This window comes from Lycorma delicatula, chromosome 2 (genome assembly GCF_047948215.1).
Source record: "Lycorma delicatula isolate Av1 chromosome 2, ASM4794821v1, whole genome shotgun sequence".
In the NCBI taxonomy this organism is placed as follows: domain Eukaryota; kingdom Metazoa; phylum Arthropoda; class Insecta; order Hemiptera; family Fulgoridae; genus Lycorma; species Lycorma delicatula.
Window position 1 is genome coordinate 192,447,577 of NC_134456.1, and position 24,636 is coordinate 192,472,212.

Here is a 24,636-nt window from a genome sequence, read left to right on the forward strand (position 1 = left end):
TGATTTTTTACTGTTGTAAATAGCATGAATAATAATGCTATAATTTATACAAATGGCTCTAGACATGATAATTCGCTTGATTGTGCTTTTGTGGTTGGCAATAGAACACACATTTTGCCTTCCCAGCATTGCCAGTGTTTTCATCATAGAGCTGTATGCTATTAAGAAGGCCTTAAGTATTCTTAGCTTAACATTTCAACACTTGTCTGTTTAGATTCCAAGAGTGCCCTGCAGACAGTTAGTGATGTGTGTACTCCAGACACCCTGTGGTCTGTTATCCCTGAAATGACTTAGTGTATCATATAGTGTGTCAGGCAATGAATGCACATATCGTACAGCAAAAGAGGCTTTTTTGCAGCCTCCTTTCATTAATCACATTATTTTTAACAATCTTGTCTTTTTTCTAAAGAGGGTACATTGTGATTAGTAACAGAGTGAATGAAATGCTATCATCAACAATAAACTTTGTTCAATTAAAGATATTGTTTAGCCCACTGTGCTGGTCTAGTGGTTAATTCATCATCTCAAATTAGCTGATTTTGAAGTTGAGAGTTCTAAGGTTCAAATTCTGTATTTTATATGGATTTGAATACTAGATTGTGGGTACCAGTGTTCTTTGGTGGTTGGGTTACAATTAACTACACATCTCAGGAATGGTTAAGGCTGTACAAGACGACTACACACTTCATTTACATTCATACACATCATCCTCATTCATCCTCTGAAGTAATAATACCTTATGGTGGTTTTGCAGCCTAAACAGAAAAGAGGGAGAGAGTTAAAGACATTGTGTATCATGGAGCTCTTTGTGCAGTAATAACCGTTGAGAGGAGGTTATTATTTGCTGTTTGCGATTTGGGCCACTAAGCTTATTCATGGACACCTAATGAATCAGAATAAATGGACCTGTTTGTGTTTGCTGCAACTGCCAACTAATGATGCACCTCATCTTTGTGGACTGTGTGTGTGTTTGTGATATACGACATTGCATTGGAAATTGAAATTAGGAGTTAACATCCAAGATAATCTAGAAAACAATATAACAATTTTGTCAAATATCTTGTTTCTTAAGGCCGTGCATCTGTATTTGAATATTTAATACTTATTGTAATACATTTTTTAATGTTTTATATTGCATTTTTTTATTATTTTTTTTGTGTTACTGTGCATTTTGCTTGTTAATTTTATTTTTTATATTTACTCTTATTTTGTTTACATATCCGTGATATTTAGTGTTTGTTGTTATAGAATTAGTTTGTTCGTTGTAGAAAATTTGAATTCAGGGCTTAATAACGAATCTTCGTTGTGCACACCAAAAAAATAAATAAATAAAAATAAAATAAAAAAAAATATTAAAAATGATAGTCCACCTTACCAGCAAAAAAATATTACAATATTTATTTTTTATTTTATTAAAGTATTTTAGTAGAAACCACATTTAAGAAATTTAAAAATAAAATAATGTAATTGTGGCTGATTTTTAAATTAACCGCTATATAGATACATAGCGTGCAACCCATTGAATGCACATACCTATCTTCTATATATCTAGGGGTATAACAACTAGTAAAATTTATTTACCAATTTATTATAACCTAAGTGCAACAGAATTTAATTTTAAACTTTCATTTTCATACGCTTTTCATAAAATACTAGCATGAAAAATAAAGTACTGGCATAAAATACTGATTATAAAATAAATATTTTATAACATTACCTTTGAATAATTAATTTATTTTTCCAAATGTCTTATCATTTTGGCGCCAAACGCTGTATCATGTAAAGTAGATGCTGTTAATTGGTTATGTCTGCGCTTGTTTGGAAGATCTGTTTATTTTATGATGAATTACTTTCCATTGTGTGAAAATTCATATTATAATTGTTATTAAGTTTTTTATGTTGTTTTTAGTTTTATAAACTGTGTTATGCAGTTTTACCTTTAAGTGATTTGTTTAAAGAAAAACTTGTTTGTTACTAACTACCGATTTTGTTTACTTGGTCGCGTATGTAACTTGTGATTCAGGTGGTAAGTTAGTCAAAATAAACAGTTTTTTCCGAGACTATACAATGGACAGTTGTATAGTAATTGTCATACGTCATAATATTTGAGGTAGTAATAACTTGTTACTTATTAAAGTATTATTTTGTGAATTTTAGTCGGATGTTTCATAGCATTTAGAGGTTTTGAACTGTTCTAGGAGAGAAAAAATAAAAATATTTAAATATCTTGTTTTTCCTAGCATTCTTTCAGTTGTTATTGTAATTATACTTGCCTTCATAAAAAACAAAATATATATAGCAACTCATCCATCAGTTTACCTTTTTTTTAAAGTAAGTTGAGTGAATTTGATATTGTTCCCACAGGCAGGAAATGTCAGGAATTATAAAGTTAATTTGGAAAAGTCAGGAAAAACTTTGTATTGTTTCAATTTTAATATTTTTTTAATACATCACTACAACAAACAAATTAGTTATCATAACATTTTAAATATTTGCCAAAAAAAAAAAATTTAATATATTTTTACATTTTTTAAGATACTGGCATTTTCGTATGCCAGGGATTATGTATAGGCTGTTAACATTGGATGCCATTCTAACTTTTTTATTAATCCATTTTTTCTTCATAGTTTATAGAAACTTTTACCATTTTGTAGAAATAGTAATTGAAATATTTATTATGAATAAGACGGAGTAAAAGATCATGACTTCTTATAGCAGATTCTCAACACATGTGGCTATATGTGTATCATGAAGATTGACTGGAAAGTACTAATAGCCAAAACAAGTAATAGAGTAATATTACTTGTAATGTAATGTAATTACTTATTTGTAATGTAATTCAGATTTTAACAATTACTGTCAGTGACTTAAGATACTTTTAAGCTAACTAACATCTGTAGTAGTTACTTTAAGGTAACTAACATCTGTAGTAGTTACTTTAAGGTAACTAACATCTGTAGTAGTTACTTAAGATAACTAACAGTGAATTGAAATTTCAGTATTAAAACAGTGTGTTATTTAAATTCTTCAAATTCAGTTTAACATTAGTAATTATGATGTATGTTAGATTGAAATAATTGTTTTTTTTTTAATAATATGGAGTTTGAAACAAAATCTATGAAATTAAATGAATGTTGATAATCTTATATGATGAATGTTAACTATATTGTTTGTTTTAATTTTATATAGGTACCTTATATTTGTGATCTCCCCCATATGACTGATGGCTACTACTCCAAAGGCTTCCTTTAAAAAAGAGCAGCTTTCATGTGCTAGTACTCCTTTCCCCAACAGGCCACCTCTTGCTATAAGTGATGTATCTCCAATTAATAAGTCACAAGGGTCTGATGATGGATCAAAAAGGTAAGAGTTCTTTTGTTACAACATGACCCAATTAATAGCAGGTTTGCAGTTACTATATTTTATAGTGATTTGCAGTAAGAATTAAAAAATTAGCTAAATTGGCCTATTCAAAAATTTCTGAGCAGTTTGTGAATTTATGCAGAGAGAGAGAGAGAGATATGAATAAAAAAACTACGAGAGAGCAGGTCTCTTTGTACAAATAGGTTTGTCAAAAATTAGAAAAACATTGAGTTTTTGTATTTTATTTGTTTCACTGTTTTTTGTTTCCAGTTATTACTTCATAGAATAAAAAATAATAGTAATTGTTAATTATAAATATGAACTGTTTCTTATTTATTAAATTTTAATTTTGTGTTGTGCTATTTTTAAATTTCAAATAAAAAAGGTTCTCAATTTAAGCAATTAATTTTTTTTAAAAGTTATGTTTAAGCTTTATTCATGACCTAATGTAACTTTTGATGATTCCTTTTTTATTTTGTAGAAAAAGCTCTTGTAGTACCACAGTCAGTTTCTTCCGAATAAACTTATTGAATTATTTATATTTATTAAATTTTTTTTTTCATCACTGTAAAAGATTGTTATGCTGTGTTTTGTTTGTTATTGCCATGTTAACATTTTATTACATTCATATGAAATTTTTTTTTCTGTTCATTGTATAGGTAAATATGATTTTTAAAAAATTAGGCAAGATATATTAAAACTAATATAGTATGTTTATATTTATGTTATCATTTGGTTGCACTCTTGGTATATGTTTGGAATAATTGGAAACCTCATGTTTGAATTAAACTTTTTTTCTTTTTTTTTTAATAATGAAAGTACTATCTGCTTCATTATCAGTTGCTGTACTATAGTTGTTTGTATTCATTTGAACAAGTTGGAAGCTGTCAATTATTTATGCATTGAAAAAATAAGTAGAAAATTGAGCAATTTCTATATTTTAAAATTAAACAATTTCTTACTAAAATTTAATGGTTGCTTCTCAGAAAGCCTGTGTTATACTCTGTAGTCATAATTAATTTTTGGTTTCAGAAAACCAGATCATCAAGATTCATCAAACCTGAAAAGGAAGGCACTTCAATCAACTTATCAAACAAAACATCTCAGTCAGTATACTTTAATGTAAAAAATGAGTCATGTTTGTAGAATACTCTTGTGTTTGTGGCAGTGCTACATTATTACTATACTACATCTATAGGAGTTAAAATGTATAAAAATTGTTTTGTCTGTCCGTTTGTTTGTTTCTCTCTGTAGCTTCACAGAACCAACCAGTTACAACCAACTTTTGGGTAGTAACTAGGTCTTCAGTCTGGAAGTAATATAGGCTACCTTAAATTGTCTTATCTAGTAACGTTGCTATACTGAGGGACAAAATTAAAAAATTACACTATTTTCAAATTTTAATGATTGTATTCCATGAAATGATAAAAAAGAAATAATACCTTTTGCCTCTGCCGATTTTTTCTAAAAATTTATCGTTCTTGAGATAAAAGCAAAAAATGTGCTCAGCAAAAGAAAGGAATGTAACATGGCTAGCACATACATGCCTTAATTCAAATGTTAATGATGGTATTTCTGTAAAATTATAAAAAAGAAACACTTTTTACCTCTTGTGATGTTTTTTGAAAAATTCATGATTCTCTAGATATAAGCAAAAATGTACTCGGCAAAAGGAAACAGGAATGGATCGCAGCTGGCGCTCACCTGCATGCTGTTTATTGCTGGTATGCATATTACATTACATTGTTGTTAATGATGAAGTATGACAGGTCAGAACCTGTCCGCAATATCTCTTATCTATTATCATTATACAAGTTAGAACCTGTGTGACATTCCTACCTCTCGTCAGATATTGAATTGAATTAAATAATATAGCTTGTACTTCCTAGCTTTGATCATTTTTATTTCATTCTTGTACTGACGTTTTTACCTTAGTATGTTCATAAGAGTGGTATTTTATTTAACTGTAATATATGTTTGTTTATTCCCTTCTGTAGCTTCACAGTTCCAAGTTCAACCAACTTTTGGGTAGTAACAGGTTTTCGGCCTGGAACATAGGCTATCTTACCTGGTTTAAAGCATAATCTGTTAGCTTTATGTAAGTTGATTTCAAAAATTAGTTGAAATTTAACAAAAATTATACATTAGTAAATAGGTTTAATTTTAAATTATTTTGTGACTTAAGTGAAAGGCTTGTATGTATTAAAAGCCAATATTCTGAAAACAGAAGGATAATGCTTTATTGTTTGACAGTCATTCAAAGAAAATGTCTGGCATCATTGTTTGGGACATTAAATAATGAAAGCCTATGTCAGTTAGGGTTGCCTTTCAGAAATGAAAAATGCATGGCATGTTTGGAAGGTAAATCGACCAGACTTCCTTTTTACAAGAAGGAAAAAAACAAATAACTAAACATATTGGTGAATTAATACCTATATTTTGGGACCTGTCAATCCACTAACATGTAATGATGAAAAACCTTTTCAAGTTATCGATGGCTTTTCTCAGTTTGCAATTTTTCATCTATTGAAAACTAAATTTAAAGTTGAAACAAACTTGATTGATTACATCAGAGAGAGAATGGCAGCAAGGGATGCAAGTGAAATTTGTAAGAATGGACAATAGTGTGGTACGTTCACTTCTAATTTATTTAAAAGTGAAAATTGTCATTACGGCTATATACATTAGACTACTCACTAGCCAACAATAAGGAATAGTAATAGTATTCAGTACTGATTCTTCAATTTGAAACCCAACCCCAAAACCTGGTGGAGGTTGTTAATTATTTTGCTTTTTACTACAGTTAAGTTGTCATTTGCTGTACTGAATTGCATTCTTAACAAAAAGCCTCTCTCATATTTTTAACTTTAAATTTATTATACAAAACCGATATTGTCACACAAAACTTGAATACTCTATTAGTTACAGTCCACAAATGAATGAGAAATCCAAACAAATGAATAAGACACTACTTAACATGGTTAGAACTAAATTGATAGACTCAGGTGTGCCTAAATTTTTGTGGGGTGAAGCATTAAGATACATTGTTTATGAACGAAATAGATCCCCTTCTTCAGTCCTAGAAAAGGATGTTACTCCATCTCTTCTGTGGAAGGAATGACAAGATACTACAAAACTAAGAATTTCTGGTTGTAGGGCTTGGTACACAGTTTTAACAAACTCTAACAAGTTAGGTTCAAGGGCCAGATGTGCAGTAATGATTGGCTATTGTGAAGGTGATTATAGACTGTGGATACCTGATGAAAATAAAGTTATGCACTCAAGAGATGTGAGATTTGACAAGACTGAATTGGAATTGACCAACATTACATCAGATTGGAGAATTGAAAGATTTCAGTTCAAATAAAATTACGTAGACAGAAGAAATATACAAGGTCAAAGAAGTAAAGTTGAGTACAAAAGAATGCTCTGGAAATGAGAGATTCAACAAGGTGGTAATGAAAAGGGAAAAGATGAAACAAATGTTATGAGATCTGGAAGAAAAGTTACTTTGTGTGTTTATCTGCTTGACTATGAATTATACACAGCATATAGTCTGTTGTCACAAACAGAAGAAGTTCAAACTTATGAAGATGCTGCTAAGATGTATGATGGGAAAAGTGCTAATGAAAATGAACTAGATTCTTATGAAAAAATTAGTAGTTGGTCGCCTTCAAAACTGCTTAATGACAAGGCTACTAATACAAAGTGGGTATTTAAGATTAAAGATGGTATTAAGAAGGCATGACAACTTATATCAAGAGGTTTTCAATTACAAGAAGAATCTGATAAGAATAATAAACATAAGAATTTTATTCTTATGCTCCAGTCTGTAGGATGTCAACTTTAAGGAGAAATTATTGGATATCGAGACAAACAGATGTTCCATCGTACTTGTAATTTTGATGTTTACATTAAAACACTGCAAGGAGTTTAGTGTTTTGGAGAAATATTGAAGTTAAATTGTGTTTTGTATGGATTTAAAATTACACTAAAATGCTGAATGACAGATTTAATGTGGTAATGGAAGAAAGTGGTTTCCAAAGGTCACAGCATGATTACTGTTTATGCTATTCCAAAGATGTGTATCTCTTATTATTTGTTGACAACACATTAATTACTGATGATACAAGAAAGATTAAAGACTTAATATCAGTTATGTATAATAAATTTAAAGTTAAGAATATGAGAGAAGCTTTTTGTTAAGAATGCAGTTCAGTGCATCAAATGACAACTTTTAACTGTAGTAAAAAGCAAAATAATTAACAACCTCCACCAGGTTTTTGTGGTTGGGTTTCAAATAGAAGAATCAGTACTGAATACTATTACTATTCCTTATTATTGGCTAGAGAGTAGTCTAATGTATATAGCTGTAATGACAAAACTAGACTTATCATTTTCTGTTTCACTGTTTATTTGTGTTTTGGATAATCCTGTAAATGTTTAAATCTCAGTTGAAAAATTGAATAATAAAACTTAATAGACTAAATATTTGAACATAAAAATAATTTTGTATTATCTGTTTTTTTATTTTTATTTTTTAAAATCTTTGTTTGCAGTTAAGAATAGCAGTGTAGTTTCATCTTGTGCAATGCCTTCTTCGTTAGCTGAACTTTATGTTGGTAAGAATTTTGTATTTAAATTATTTATTACTAAAAAAAGTTATAGATTTATTAACGTGTTAACTTGGTAATTATAAGTAAAATTATTTACTTTATTCCAATAACTTAGCCTGTTATTTCCCAATAACTCCATTGATTTGCCTTTTTAATTCATTAATGTTATGAACCTTCCTTATATACGCCCTGTCTTTGATAAACCTCCAAAGAAAGAAATCCTGAGTGTAATTTCAGGGTACAAGATGCCCAGGGAATCCTCATAGCCAATCAACATCAGGAAATTTCGCCTGTAGGTAGTCTCAAACAATTAAACCTCAATGTGGAGGTGTGCCATCTTGCTGGAAGTTAATATTTGGTTATTTGTATTCAATTTGAGATAGTGTTTTATTCTCTAACATTAAGGTATTTATAGCATCAGTCACTGTAGAGTTGATGAAGAAACTCAGCCAATGTGCACCACAGATTTTTGACTATCATGTTTTTTCTTTTCAGCTTCATTAGGATTTTTTTACCTCAACTCTAACAGTTGTGACAGTTGACATAGTTAACATAACTAGAAACATGGAAGGTTGCTTCATCAGAGATTATCTTTTTCTAAAGAAAGAGTTGTCTTTGTTGATTTCATCAGTGATGTGCCTTTGAGTTCATAATGATATGTTCTATCATTGCTTATATTTCACACAACAACTGGATTTTGTATGCATGATATTTTTAAGCGCTTCATAATTGTTCACATTATTCCCAAATCCAAACTTGTGTGAGGAATATAAGCAAGTTCTTGTAAAAGCATTTCTCACTCAGACTGGTGGTCTGAGACTTCCTGTTTCCTTAATTTGCTTTTATCAGTATTTTGTGTTGGGAAGACCTTGGTTATACTCTAAGCAAAAATGTCTTTGAAATGTTATCATGAAACTACAGAATGTACATTACTTTCTTCTGCATGGTAGTCATTTTAGCATTGAGGTCCCATCCTCGCCACTATAATGCGACCTATGTTCAGTTGAAGTCAGCACAAACTAGTTTAGCTGTTGTATCGTTTTGAACAAAATGGAGGTTGTTACAAAAGTATTATTTTTTTTATTTATATGTGAAATGTGCTTAATAATTTATAAGCACTTTGTATATTTGGAAATCTTAGTTTTATTACTAATAGACAAAAGGTTTGGTTGGACTTCCCAAAATTAACAGTAAATGGTAGAAGTGCAATGGTTTATTGTATAAGGAAAAACCTTTTATTGTTTTCTATTTTCCTTTTAGTTAGTTCAGATGAAGAGGAAGAAATAAAAAACACATCTAAAAAATTGAAGACAAATGTTAATAAAGTAGATAAAACAACTAAAATAAAAAAGGATGTTAAGAAAGGACAAAAAGAGGAATTTCAGCAGCCTTCAAAAGGTAAATTTAATTCCTTTAATTTTATATTGATTAAGATTTTATTTGAAAATAAGTGTAAGAGCAATAAACAGTATTTACAAAAATAAATGTTTTCTACAAAAGTTTTATTGGATTTCATTCAGAAAATTTTTACCTTTTTAAGAACAACTTGTTTCTGTGAATTTAAATTACTAATTAGGTAATCTAAATTACTTTTTTTTTCGTCTGGTGAGGGGAATAATCCCATTTACAAAGTGTTGGACTTGCTAACAGGTTCTGCAGATGTTAATGCGTATGTATCTTGCACCCTACCAACTAAACCTCCACCTCACCAGCCCCCTCTCCTGAGGCCGGAAACCGCATTTAAACATTAGTCAGGCCAGGAAGTGCCTTCGAGCTCAGTGTGTTGTTCAGAGTTCCTGTGCATCATCGTTGTCACCCATGCATGCAAGCTTGAATGAATGCCACCTCTGCAGAGGGCTATCTGTCCCACCTTTGCTCTCTACTTTGATATCCTTCACATCATTTCTTGAGGTCTTTGCTGGTCTTCTGTGTTCTCCTGGACGGTCCTCATGTTATTATTGAGGAGCCTTGCTTCCTCATTTGAGTTGGGTCAGCCTAGACATGGTTGCATTCCATTTCTTTTCACTATCTGTTCAGCTGTCCGCCCTGCTCCTTCTCTTGCAGAATCTTTGTAGTTAGTTCTGCAAGCCACTTTATCTCCCCTGAGCATATATTCCAGCATATTGTTCGGGGTCAGTTGGAGCACCCCGAGGTCTCTTCCTAGCGGCACCCACCTTCCACAGTTGAAGAAGGTATGCTCTGGGGTATCTACTTCTCTGCAGTAAACACACCCAAGATCTGCATGTAGGTTGTACCAGTGCTGGTAGGCTCCAAAATCACCGTGGCCAGTGAAGAGCTGTGTAAGGTAGTAATTCAGTTTCCCTTGCCATGACTCAGTCCCTGTGATGAGCCTCCAGATCCACCTCCCCTTATCCGACGTGACCCACTGTTCTTGCCTTGGTGCCAGTCCTCTACGCCTTTGGTCTCGTTCCTCAATCAGTAATGTCATTGGAGGTAGTCCTGCCAGTACTCGTACCCCCTCCCTCGGAACCATCCTGTACGGATAATCTAAATTACTTAGTTTCTGTGAATGTCATTTATTACTTATAGTTATTATATAATTAATAAAAATACCATTTACAATCTGTAAAGCAAAATGTTTGTACAATTCTTAGATAGATTGGTTTAATAATAGGGGTTTGTTATGCTTGCTTTGGTTTGGTTTCTTGCCTCATTAATAAGGACACACATACATTCACAAACACTAATATTCTTACAACTGGTTAGCTGTGGAACTACATAATTGTACAATGATAACTTTGACAAATCGTATATATGAGGATAAGTCAAAAAGTAAAGGGAAATTTTGATTTCGCTTCCAGTCACATGTATGGCAGCAGTGATTGTTCTGCTATAACTCATAACATCTATCAGCTGTTCATTAAAAATATTGTTTCATTGTTAGCTATTTGTGATTGTGTTTAAAAGTCTGTTTAAATGAGGGCTCTTTTGTCTGATTGCACCAAGGAAGAAATGCGAGCAGTGATACGTTTCCTCAGTTCAAAAGGGGTGAAACAAGCAGAGATTATTCATTGAATGCAGTAGCAATACAGAGAGAGTTGTTTGAGTGGAAGCAAGATATGCAAATGGATTCATCTCTTTAAAAATGGTAGGATTTCTGTTTGTGATGGACAGCAGCAATGTAGGCTTTCCACTTCAAAGACTAATGACAATGTTGAAGCGGTTAAACAAATGATTCTCAGTTACCTGTGAATTACAGTTGTTGACATTGCAAGAGAGTTGAATATAAGCTATGGCTCAGCATTTTCAATCATCCATTGATTCTTTAAACTTTCAAAATGTCTGTGCTTGCTGGGTTCCACGTCAACTGACTAGCATCCATAAAGACAATCGTTTGAAAATTTCCCGGAAGCTTTTGAAATGCTACAGAAATGAAGGAGACTCATTTGTTAAGCAAATAATAACCATTGATGAGACATGGGTCCATCACTTTGAACCCGAGAGTAAGCAACAAAGTTTAGTATGGAAACATCCTTCATCTTCTACAGAAAAAAAAGTTCAAAACTCAGATGCCTGCAGGAAAGGTGATTATGATATTCTGGGATATGGAAGGTTCACTTCTGGTTTACTTCATATCTAAAGATCAATCAGTAAACAGTGACAACTACTGTGAGCTACTGCATTTACTGAAGTAAAAATCAAATCCAAAATACGTGGTATAGTTTCTAAAGGCGTGATATTGCTTCACGATAATGCTCGACCTCATACGGCCAAAAAAACAGTCCTTTGCCTTCAAGATCTTGGTTTTGAGTTGCCGGACCATCCTCAATACAGTCTGGATCTGTGCCGATTTTCATCTTTTTGATCCATTAAAAGAAGAGTTAAAAGGGAATCATCGATCTGATGAAGAGTCCATAGAAGTGGTGAAAAATTTTCTGTACACCGTACTGAAAACTTTCTTCCAGGAAGGAATTCAAAAGCTCATTAAAAGGTGAACTAAGTGCATAGAAGTAGGAGGGGATTATGTTGAAAAATAATGCATGTAAGTATAAATAATATTAACAGGTTGAGTGCTACACTGTATTTTGGTTAAATTTATCTCTCAACTCTTTTTGGTTATAAATAGTACAAAAAACACAATAATAATACTTTACATATTTCTGATTAATTGTTACATTAAAATAAATTCAAATATTAAAAAAAAAACATTCAGCAAAAATGACCCAAAAAATTTTTTTTGAGTCAATCTTGGATTTGTTCCCCGAGAGATAAATATGTCTCTCATAGCACTCAACCTGTTAAATATTGATTTTTTGAATTTCACTTTACTTTTTGATTTGCCCTTGTAATTGTGATTACACTAACATAAATTTTTGTAAAATGGGCTATTTTAATACACAAATTCAAGGTAATAAAAATTTATGTTGCTCAAGAAGCTGGTATTAGATATTTGTTTGATATTACTGTAATTTTTGTGTAGAGTGCAGTAAATAAAATGGGTTCCTTTATTACAGAATATTACATGTATGAAAGAATAAATGTTATTATGTAAAAGCTGTCAGTTTATTTATTCATTCCATAAACTTTCCGGTGTGAAAGTTAAACATTATAATTAATTCTGTATAAAAAAGAACTAAGGTACAAAATCATTGTGTTATTATAATAAGCATAAAATTTACTATTTATGGAATTATGTACCCCAAATGGAAAAACCCAGAACTGAGGTTATCATCACTTTATAAAACTATAGTAAAAGCTGAGGGTAATGCTCCACAGCTTGAAATTATAGCTAGCGATTGTTGGCTTCTATATTACTCAGAACTTACAAGATTGCATTTGGATTCGCTTATTTATTTATTATTTAAAAAAAAAATTGTGGTTATCTTCTCATCTTTTATTTAGACCTTTTTAGATCTTGTTGGATTTTCTTCTTTTCCTCGTTTTTCTGTTGTTTTCAGTATTTTTTCATCCTTTCTGAGAGTGCTTGTTTTTGCTCTTTTATAAATTTTGTGGGGCTGTTCTTTGGTTTTTCCTTTTAAAATCTAGTTTAAAATGATCAATTGTTTTCCAAACTCTGTTCTATATGTTATTTTTTTCCAATCTTTATTTAATTTTTTTAGGGCTGGGGTTACTTCCTGTTGCCACCTTACTTTTGTTTTTCAATGTTTGTAAAACTTAAATAATTGTTTTGTAAGTCTGTTGTCACTCATTTTATAAATATGGCCAAAAAAACTCTTTCTTTTCTGTATTTCCATTCCTAAATCTATTTTATGTTATTTCTTAGAAAATTTTAGCTTATAACCCACCTCTGTTCTTTTGGGTCCAAAAATCATCCTTAAGATTCATCTTTCTTCTTTTAAAAGATTTCTTATATTAAATTTTCCTAAACACTCACTTTCATGTAAGGCTTCTGGGAAAATTACTATTTTGCAGTTTAGCTTTCTAGCTTAAGAAGTAAACATTCACTGTCAGTCTATATATTATTCCTATTTTATGAATCCTACTTTTAATTCCTTCTTTTTCAAGTACAGTTGGTTTTCTCCCCAAGATACTTGATTTGCCTATTTGTGTATTTTTTTGGCCATTTTCAAAGATTATTTCTTCTACACACTTCTTATCATTGGTTAAAAATTCTGTTTTTCATGTGATATTTCTATACTTTTTTTTAAACTTAAACTTTTATTTATTTTTCTGCCAATAGATTTACTACTTCTAATTTTGCTTTTATATTTTTAACTAGAATAACTACATCATCTGCAAAGGCTAAATGATTAATTACTAATTTCTTTTTTTGTGTTTGTAAGTATACAATTCCGAGATTCGGTGTTTAACCAGTTCTTTGTTCCATTCTCTAAATACTTTTTCTAAGACATTGTTGAATAGAATTGGAGAGATTCTATCTCCCTGCCTTAACATCTGTTGTTATCTCAAATGCTCCTGACAATTCTCCATGTTGTTTAATCTTAGATTTGGTGTTTGTTTAATTATTGCTATACTTTTCCTATCTACTTCTAATTCTAATACTGTAAATAACGATTCACACTGTACGGAATCGGCGTTTTTAAATCCATAGAAACTGCAACATATTTTTTACTATTTTTGTTGTGTAATTTATGATAGAATTTGTTCAGTGCAGGATCTTCCTGGGAAAAAACCACCCTGATACTCTTCTAAATAATTCTCAACTTTGTCGATTATTTCGTTTTGTAGTGTTTTACTGGAAATGTAAGGAACAGATAAAAGTGATATTCCTTTGTTTTACTTCCTTTTTTGTGAAGTGGTTGTATTATTGCCGTCTTCCATTCCTCTGGATTTGTTCCGTTAGCCAAATTTCTTACAAATAGTTTTAATCTATTATTAACTTGGGAAATTAATTTTTAAAATTTCTGTTATGTTATCTTCTCCAGAAACTTTATATTACACCTCTTTTATTATCTGTTAGGTTTTTCAAAATTAAATAGTTCTTTGGGTTCTGAGCAATTTAATAACGTCACAAAGTACTTTGTAAGTGTTTAAGATTTTCTTGGTTGTTTATTTGTAGTTGATCATTTTCATTTTTAAATTATGTGTTATACAGTTGGTAACTTTTAATTTTACTTTTAAAAGTTCAGTAAAAATGTCTTTTTAGGCAAATTTTTAGAGTTTTTTAAGTCTATCTGATTTTCTTCATTTAGAGTTGCTCTTCAATTTTTCAGAGGGTATTTCTGTTTTCCAGAACTTTATCACAATTTTCATTCCACCATGTGTTTTTCTTTTCAGTTTTTTCAGTTATTTTTAAACTTTTCTCTTGTACTTGTTTTATTTCTAGTTTTTAGTTTGAATTTTTCAAACTCTTCAATAAGTTCCGTCTCTGCTTCGTTGAATTTTAACTTCTGAATTTCATATTTAATTAGTGGGGTTTTAGCTTTTCTTTTAGAATTAGGGAAGAATTTAATTTTGATTTGCAAAAGGTAGTAATCATTGTCAAAATTTATTTTTCTTACTTTAGCATTTTGGATTTCTGTTGACGATTTTGAAGAGATTTCCTCCTGATCTATCTGAAATTACCCTAGCATGTAATTTGGTGATTTTCAAGTTTTTAGTTATTTGGATGTTTTTTAAATCTGGTTGCCATTATTTTCAGGCCTTGTTTTTCACAGAGTTCTATTAGTTTTTCAATTTTTATTAGTCTTATGTATAGAGAATCTTCCAGCTGTACCCAGTTTATTTTTTCTGTTTATTTGAGTATTAAAATTTCCCAGTATTATTCTAACGTGTTTTTTATGTAGTCTTGTAGTTGTTTTAATTCATTCCAAAACTTTACCAGTTTTTCTTTATTATTAATGTTGTCGTGGTTAATTGTATTTGTTTTTACTTTTCACTGTTAGAATGGAGGATCTATTGTTAGGGGAGATTATGTTAGTCTCATATTTTTTATTTATTGTGAAGGCGGTTCTTAAGATCAGAATATTTTTAATTATGTATTTGGCTGTTTTCTTTTACAGTTTAAAATTCCCAAAATCCAAAGGGTTTCGTCTGTGAATCTTGTTTCTTGCAAAGCAATGACATCAGTTTTAAACTAATTTAAATGTTTTTCTAGTTCTTTAAATTTCCCTACTTTTAAGATTGAATTTACTTTTAGTGTTCCTAAAAAATATTTTTGTTTAAATTTGAATTTTGAAGATTCCAAACTGCTCCGATTCATCTTAAGAGATGTATCCTGCTCCCCAGAATCAGAAGCAGGTTGCAAAGATAATCTTTCCATTGTGAGATTAAAATTCCATGGGGTAACTCCATTTTAGTTTTTCCGTCTCCGCCTTTAGAAAGGTGAAATGTTTAGTGTAGAATACCTTCCGAGGAATTTATTCTATTGCAACTAAAGGTTGCCAGTCTTTAGAGGTCTCCGCTTCAGTTCAATTTAAAGTGTTAACCTATCCAACTGCACCACATGGAGGCCAGATCGTCGTTTTTCCATAAGCAGAAAAACATTTCCAATCCAGAGAACTTTTAAAATTTAGTTATATCTTTAAAAAAAAATTATGATTGAGTTTGAACTTTACCATTAACAAACTTAACAATCAAAATTATTCTTTTGATTAATGTAGAAATTTATTCATTGTCTTACTTTTTTTAATAAACTGTGGCAACTTATTTTTGATCTTAGGAGTGAAATAATAAAAATTCCTTTGAAGAGTCTTACTTCTGGGTTTGAATAAAGAATAATTATTTACTGACCTTAAATTTTGGTCTTTTTATATTGAACTCACCATTATTATCATTTCCACTTCTAATAAAAAGTTTTTTAAATTTTTAATAAATAAATATTAAGTTCACTGAGTAAAGTTAAAGAATGCTGTAAGCGCTGCTTACTATTGTTAAATAAAATAATCTTTTTAATATGATATTTAATGGTTTAATTTTATTTTTATAAGTACCACATCATCTCCATATTGTAACCTAGAATGGACAAATAATCAATTTCAGAACAAACTGTGGAAAATAATGCGAATGTAGAAAACAGAACTTTCTTAAGCCCTTACACAACTCTGTGTTTAGTTTGTTAACATGATTTACCCAATCATATAATCAATCATTATAATCGATTTTAACAAAATCAATTTTGATTTTGATCAGTAACTAACCCTAAGAGGTGTGGGAGTGAGTTGGGCGATTAAAAATACGCCATAATTAAAAAAATTATAACTTCATCATATTATTGTACATGAAAATACTTCATTTATAGTTACTGTTATTTAAGTATAAAAATAGAATGGCCACCTTTTTGTTTCACTCATTCCAACTGCCTTTTGTGTAGGATATCCATTATATTTTGCAATGTGGGCATAATAAATTTGAGCTGTCTCTTCTCAGTTCCCTTTTTTAAGGTTCTGGAGATTATATTGTGGTGTTGTTCAGAAAAAATTGATTTCAAGTACCTCCAATGGAAAATATCACATGAACAAAGATCCTTTGATTTTGTGAGCCACAGAATATCTCCGTTCCTTGAGATGACATGATTAGGAAACAATTTCCTTACAGTTGTCATGGAAGTCCTTTTGAAGTGTGGTTTTACCATTGTCTTGTTCAAATAACATTTTGCATGGATTGCATTGTCCTCAAAGAAAAAGGCCCTATAATTTCAAATTATAAAATTACACACCAGACTGCCTATGTGAGACTGTGGAGTTACTTTTCATGTAGTTTTTGAGAATTTACACTTGACATAATAAAAGTTTTGGTTATTGACGAAGTCTGAAATATGGAGATGAGCATCATCACTCATTAAACATGTTTTTAGAAGGCCTGGTTTAGCATCTATTATGTTCAATAACCAATGACAAAAAGCAGGTCGGTTTGTGTGATTGATATTATTGAGTGCATACAGGATCTGAATCTTGTATGGAGGTACTGGTGCTTTTTGGTGTAAAATATTTTTCCACTGTGATCAGAATTGCCTAATAATATTAACTACTATTTGTGCTAACCAGACTTTATTGTAAAGTTGCCTCCATGCTTCAACAATTTCTGGTGTATGCTTATTTTAGTGTTTGTAGTTCTTCTTTTCAATGTGGAGCTTATTTCAAAGTTTTTATTGCTCAGACAGAAAGCAGCGATCATTATGAGGAATATTAAAATGATTCTGAGATACTCATGTGTTCAGTCACATGATTGTCATTGTTTTTGTAAAACACTGGCAAAACCATGGTGTAGACTATTCCACGACTCCATCATGACTGAGTGATTACGCTACAAGATAGTGATACTTTCATTCGACCCCATTTCCAAATCGCTTCTTTTACTGTTGCACCATTATTTTATTTCTTCAATCTGGTGTCATTATACAGTTATTATAAAATAATTCACAACTATTCTCAGTACATCCATGATATCTATAATACTGTGCATCTGAAAGTTTTATGTATGCTAAACGTTATAAGTTCAGATGGAGTTCAAAATCATGAAAGAAATCCAGGGTTTTTTCGGACTGAACTAATTACCTACTTGAGATACACATATGTTGATAAATTACTATAATATATCAACTCCCTAATTTTTTCAAATGAAAACCTTTTTAAAAATAACAAGGCTGTTATTACTGTTGCTGCTGTGAGAAAAAATTTTAACTTTAAAATTTACGTGTAGAAATTAAAAATTTCTTATTGTTAACTTATGATCAATTATGTTAGTTTTAAAAAACTTCAGCAAAACACTGAATTTTATCTGTGCTTCTTAAAAAAACAAAAAAAAACTTGATCAATAAAGGAGGATGTTTAGATATCTCTAGTCCCTTTATTTATTGATTATTTGAATCCATCTAAATATTTATTGGATATGATTGTTTGATTATATAAATTAATATCACCAAAATTAATTTAAATTTTATATCTCAAATTATTTAAACATGCACTTGCCCATCAGCATTATTCTTCTATAAATACGAGGGTTATTTTTTTCAAGGTCCGATTGGTTGCGTAATAAAAACCCATGCAAAAATCAGATGAACCTTTGCGCATATGTGTTGCGCAGCATCTCTAGTATGGCCTTCAATCATTCCGCGTCACTTCGTTTAGTTCTGAACACGCAGCTAGTACGTAAACATGTCTATAACAATAGCATCTCCTTCTTCAGGCTGAGGGATGTAATGCAGCTGAAATTCATAGACGAATAAGTAATGTGTATGGTGAAACTTCAATGAGTGACAGCTGTGTGCGACAATGGTGCAGGAACTTTAAAGCAGGACGTGCAGATGTTCATAATGCAGGCGGTCAGGGAAGGAAGCGAGTGTCAACCGATGATCTCGTTGTGTGAGTGGATGAGGCAATTCGAGAAAATCGTTGGTTCACAATTTTTGTATTGAGTGATTCGTTTCCTGAAATTTCAAGGTCAGCTCTCTACACCATTGTGAGTGAGAGACTTCAGTACTGCAAACTGTGCGAGATGGGTTCTCAAGTTGCTGTACGACCATCACAAAACAATGAGAATGGATGCCTCCTTAATGTTTCTCCAATGCTACCACAATGAAGAAGATATTTGAACAAAATTGTCACAGGGGACGAGACATGGGTCCATTTCGAAACTGAAGAAACAATAGAACAATCCAAACAGTAGATGCATTCTCATTCTCCCAGTAAACCAAAGAAGTTAAAGCGAAACTTCTCCAACAGAAAGTGTATGGCTACTGTGTTCTGCGACCGGAATGGAGTTCTCTTGGTGGAATTCATGGAACGTGGCATGACCATCACTGCAGCCTCATACTGCGTGACTCTTCAACGTCTACGAAGGGCAATTCAGAATAAGCGGAGAGGAATGTTGTCATCAGGCATTGTCTTTCTCCATGACAATGCTTGGCTGCACATTGCAGCTGTAACAAAGAAGCTCCTGCAGCGTTTTCGTTGGGAAGTGTTTGATCACCCACCATGCAGCACAGACTTGGCTCCATCTGACTTTCACCTCTTTGCTCACATGAAACGCTGACTAGAAGGACAACATTTTGCCACAGACATCGAGCTGCAGACCAGTGTAGAAACATGGCTGAAAACACAGGCGGTTCCGTTCTATGACAAGGGTATTGGAAAGTTGGTACCACGCTACGACAAATCTCTAAATCGGAGTGGCATCTATGTAGAGAAATAGCATAACTATGTAAGTACTTGTTACAAATAAACAATTTTTATTTTCACTGGTTTTAATTTTGTGACCAATCGGACCTTGAAAAAAAAACTTTCGTATTACATTACCTAATATTTATTATATTATTAAGAACTCAGTATCCTCCATTTCCCAGTCATTTGGTACTAATCCCTTGAGCACTTGAATAATAAAAAAACGTGTGCATACCAATCAGGCAAGCCACTATTAATATTTTACCATTTCTCATATTTGTTTTTCCACCCATTATCATCTGTACTGCTACCTCTAGTTCAGTTTGAGTTTTAATTCTTCTCTTCCTACTTACAAACTCCTTAATCTCATCTCTGTATACATTTGCTTCTTTTAAAACACATTATCTTCAATTTCTTGATTATCAGGCTTAGCATATTATCATCTCACCAGGCATTTTAATTGATCTTTCTATTGGGTTTCTTTTATTTTTTATTATAATGTTAAATACTTATTTTTTAATTCTTGTCTTGGACCATTATTTCAGAGAATACTTTCTAGCTAAGTTATAAGAAAAATTATACTGCCCAACAATGAAAATGTTTCAGGCTCAGAAATTGCTTAATCGTATGTATTTCTATCTGCTGAATTCAAAAATCACCATAAAAATGACTGATTAGCTCCTGCTTTGGAGATACAATGACATGTTTTTCACCCGATCTATATTTTTAGTTTGGAGGTAATTTTTTATTTTGGAGTTGTTACACCTGTTAAATGACAAAACAATGTTCTTTAGCTGTTTGTAGCTTATAAACATTTTTACTGTTGCTCTGATTGTGAGTTTCATATTGTTTGTGTTGTAATTAGTGCAGAATTTCTGGTGTTTGAGTGCCTTTGAAGTGAAAAATTTGCTAAATCAAAATGCCATGAAAATGTGTGAACTCAGTGAATAATTTTTGTTACATTTTGGTGAAATAACATTTTCGTCTCAGAAACGCAATTTGACGTCTCTTGTGAAGATTGTCAGCATTATTTTGGTATGAAGGTAGGGGACCAGGATAAGTCATGGGCTCCATATATATGTTACAACTCTTGTTCAGTTACACTACAAGAATGGGTGAGAAATAAAGCTAAGTTATAACAACTGTATTAGAATGTGCGAGTGTTCATATAGAGCTTGTTTTTTTTTTATTTGTTGTATCTTACCTGTACTTTGTATCAGTGTTTCACATAACCTTTGCCTCTGGAATCTCTGAAAATAATTGTGGAAACATTGTGCAGCTGCTCTATCATGTCTCACATAATATACATCTTAAGATTTCATTATTAAGAAGTAATAATGAGTTTAATTATTATTATAAAAAAAATTAACAATACAAGGCTCTAGGAAAGTTTTGGAATACAACTTTATTTTTTATAATATTTCAAAATAATTTCTACTGTATGTTATAAACTTCTCCATCTTTTGAATCCAATCGTCAAAGAAATCCTGCCATGTTTTATCAGAGATCAGAACACACTCATTGTCCTAAGCCATTAGGAGGATGACATTGCTTGTAAAGTGCATTCCTTTTAGTCTGTTTTTCATCTGGGGAACAGCACGAAGTCACATTGAGCAAGTTAAGTAGTATAGGGAGGGTGCTGTAACAGTATTATTCCATTACTGGCCAATACTCAGAGCAGACTTTGGAGCAGTGCGCTGATGTGTTGATTTCTTCACCACGATTCCATCCTTGAGTTTGGGTGCAGCTTCTTAAGAATTATGGCAACTTTAGGCAGTCATTCCTAGGTATACCACTTCCATGGTTGTCTCTTCTGAGTTTCCAACATAACTCACTCTAAAACTCCTCTGATACTAAAAAGTATGACCTCCATTCTTTTCTTCATTGATCTAGTTTTTTGGACATCATGGGATCTCCTCATATTGGAACATCCACACTGTTCTGAACCTTGGTTGGAACATCATAATAGTACAATGAAGTTTTATCATCAGTCACAACACTGATCACAGTGGGATATTTCCCATTTCCAAATGTTTTCAGTTTCTCACAGCACCATGCAACATCATCTGATCATTGGTCTTTATTTGATTCTTCCAAAGGGTACAAAGCTTTCTAACTTGAAGGTGATCTTGCAGAATAACATGAACTGCTGGTGCATTAATGCCCAAGGTCACATCTATTTGGTGATAAACACACACCTGTCTGTCTCGACCATTTTTCATACTGCAGCAATGTTTTCCTTAGTCATAAATGAAGACAGTTGACCTGACCATGGAGCCAAAAGTTTCTCCTTCAACCCCTTGGTACCATCTAAATATACTGATAAACATAATTTTTGTTTTCTAACATGCTATACATGATTTTAATCTGTTTTCTGATGCTAAAAACGAATATGAATTCAGAATTTTTCTATCGCCCACCATTTTTGAAAAACTTTTAAATTTTAATTAAAGGATTTTTTCATTTTTCAATGTACAGTTAGCATTTTAAGCTTGTATTTTGTTAGCTCATTTTTTATTATTTACTTCGTTAATACAATTTGTAAGCTATAAATAAACAATACTAGACAAAGAATTAATTAAATCATATCATAGTCACATATTATGACATCATATCTAATACTGAAGGCTCACTCTTCATGGACAAGTTAATCATGTCTGTGCAGGTCAAAACATGTTGCTGAAAACACAGCTGTGTTGTTTGTATTAAGCACTGGATTTAGGAATGAATTAATTTTGTTCATTCTTATTGCTCTTAACTTTGTTAACATTGCAGTGTCATAATGCCTTGAAATTGTGTAAATGATGTGTTTACCGTAAAATCAAATAGGAAAAACATTACACCTTTAATTTAAAAAAAAAACATATCATTTGTACTTTCAGTGTAAAATTGGTGATCAGTTTAAGAGCTGGGCTCCTCTTATAGTATGCACTAAATGTTCAGTATATTTAAGAGGATGGCTGAAAGGTACACAGAAGTCTTTGTCATTTGGTGTGTCTGTGGTTTGATGTGAACCAAAGGATCATGTAATGATGAATTGTTACTTTTGTTTAACAAATGTGTCTGGAATTTCTAAAAACTATAAACATACTGTAAAATATCCTTCATTGCAATCTGCAATCAGGCCTGTATCTAACAGTGAAATTATTTCAGTTCATAAGCCACCTGTGAATGTGTGTTTTGAAAGCAGCGATGAAGAATCAGGCAGTACTGAAAAAGACAACAATGATTTTGATTTTGAATTATCTTCCAATAAGCCACATCTTATATCACAAGATTAATTAAATGACTTGGTAAGATATTTAAATTTATCAAAAAATGAAGCTGAACTGTTAGGATCAAGACTGCAATGTTGGAATTTACATTAAAAAAATACAAAAAATTTGGGCTTTCAAAGCCGACAAAAAGAACTTTCTCAATACTTTACTGATGAAAATAATTTGGTTTATTGCACAAATATTGATGAACTTATGTTGCACTTAGGACAAGTTCATAAACCTGAGGACTGGCACCTTTTCATACATTTGTCCAAGTATAATTTAAAAGTGGTTCTAGTACACAACAGTAACAAATATCCTACGTTACCAATTGCTCATGGTAATAATTTGTTAGACATATAATGTGATTAAAGATGTTCTTGAAAATATAAATTATAAAAACAGCTGCAACATATGTTGTGATTTGAAAGTTATAGCTATTTTGTTAGGCATGTAGTTAGGCTATACTAAGTATATATGTTTTCTTTGCGAATGGGACAGCCTGTCTAGGGATAAACATTATGTTACCAAAGAGTGGAAGAAACAAGACAATTAACTCTAAATGGGAAAAATGTTATTCATGAGCCCTTAGTTGAACCCAAAAAATATTTTTACCCCCTCCATATCAAGCTAGGACTAATGAAAAATTTTATAAAAACAATGAAGAAGGATAGTGCCCCAGATTTTTGTAATCAGGCAGAAATTTCCGAATGTAACTGAAGTAAAAATTAAAGAAGGCATATTTGTAGATAATGTATAAAGTGCAGCTTGGGCTTCATTTAAAGACATTTGTAAAACTTTTCTTTGCAAACAAAAATCTGACAATTACCACGATATTGTTAGTCAACTTCTTACTTCATACAGAGCTATGGGATGTAATATGTCTTTGAAAATACATTTCCTCCACTCACATCTGGATTTTTTCGCAGTCAACCTCGAAGATGTAAGTGACGAACACGATGAACGTTTTCACCAAGACATTTCGGTGATGGAAAGCCGCTATAAAGGGAAATGGAATACTAACATGCCAGTTGATTACTGTTGGTCATTAATTCGGGATGTATCTGAGGCTATTTATAAAAAAAAAGCATCAGCGAACTCATTCTAACACAGGTATGGCCATGCTAAATTATAAATTTTACAGATTTTAACTATATTTTCCCTTTATTTTTTTTGAAGCATAATTTATCTGAAAATAAGGGTGATAGAAAAATTGTATTTACAAATCTGTTATGTACGCAAAAAAGCAATTCAAGAAATGGTATCATACTTAGAGATATTAAAAATTTTTTTTTTTATCTATCAGTGATATTGTATGAGAACTATCCTGCGTGCAAAATTGTATCCCATAATTGCCCAGTACTTTGACCATGATGACTTCACTAACTGCTAAAGTGACCCTGAGACAGTGACTGGAGTGGCTACATTGAAGGTTGGGACCTATCTAAATATTTGCTGACTTGTAGCTGCCTCTGATGATCCATTCCATTGTATTGCAAATTTCCCTACTGTCCTTGTATTTTTCTGTAGCATTTGTAGTTAGTTAATGGTAAGTTTTTAATATTTTAGTGAAATCAACCAGAATTCCTGTTGCAGATTGGAAAAAGAAACCCAATAAATTAAAAAGGAATGGACTTAAAAACGATACTTCTCTCAATGAAATTGCTGAAGAAATACAAGAAATGGGTGAAGATATAAGTGTTAAGGAGACATCTGATGAAGGTATCAGTTTATTCTATTATTTGTTTGATTAGCACCAGATTTTTTTCTTCATAAGGTTATTCTTGATGTTGCTTTAAAAACTTCTGTTTAAAAAATATTTCTGTTGATGGAATTTACTCTTAAAATGTTCTCACA

The 24,636-nt window shown here is 31.6% G+C and overlaps 1 protein-coding gene across 2 annotated transcripts in view; it reads left to right on the forward strand.

Annotated features, from left to right (window-relative positions):
• The first annotated feature begins 1,831 nt into the window (after nt 1-1,831).
• Nucleotides 1,832-24,636, forward strand: part of LOC142319533 (uncharacterized) — a 79,449-nt gene continuing 56,644 nt past the window's right edge. For both annotated transcript variants that reach the window (XM_075356919.1, XM_075356920.1), the window contains exons 1-6: nt 1,832-2,026; nt 3,190-3,363; nt 4,396-4,469; nt 7,923-7,985; nt 9,240-9,377; nt 24,376-24,501. In XM_075356919.1, coding sequence (XP_075213034.1) covers nt 3,224-3,363; nt 4,396-4,469; nt 7,923-7,985; nt 9,240-9,377; nt 24,376-24,501 — 541 coding nt within the window. In that variant the 5' untranslated portion in view covers nt 1,832-2,026; nt 3,190-3,223. The remainder of the gene's footprint in view (nt 2,027-3,189; nt 3,364-4,395; nt 4,470-7,922; nt 7,986-9,239; nt 9,378-24,375; nt 24,502-24,636) is intronic.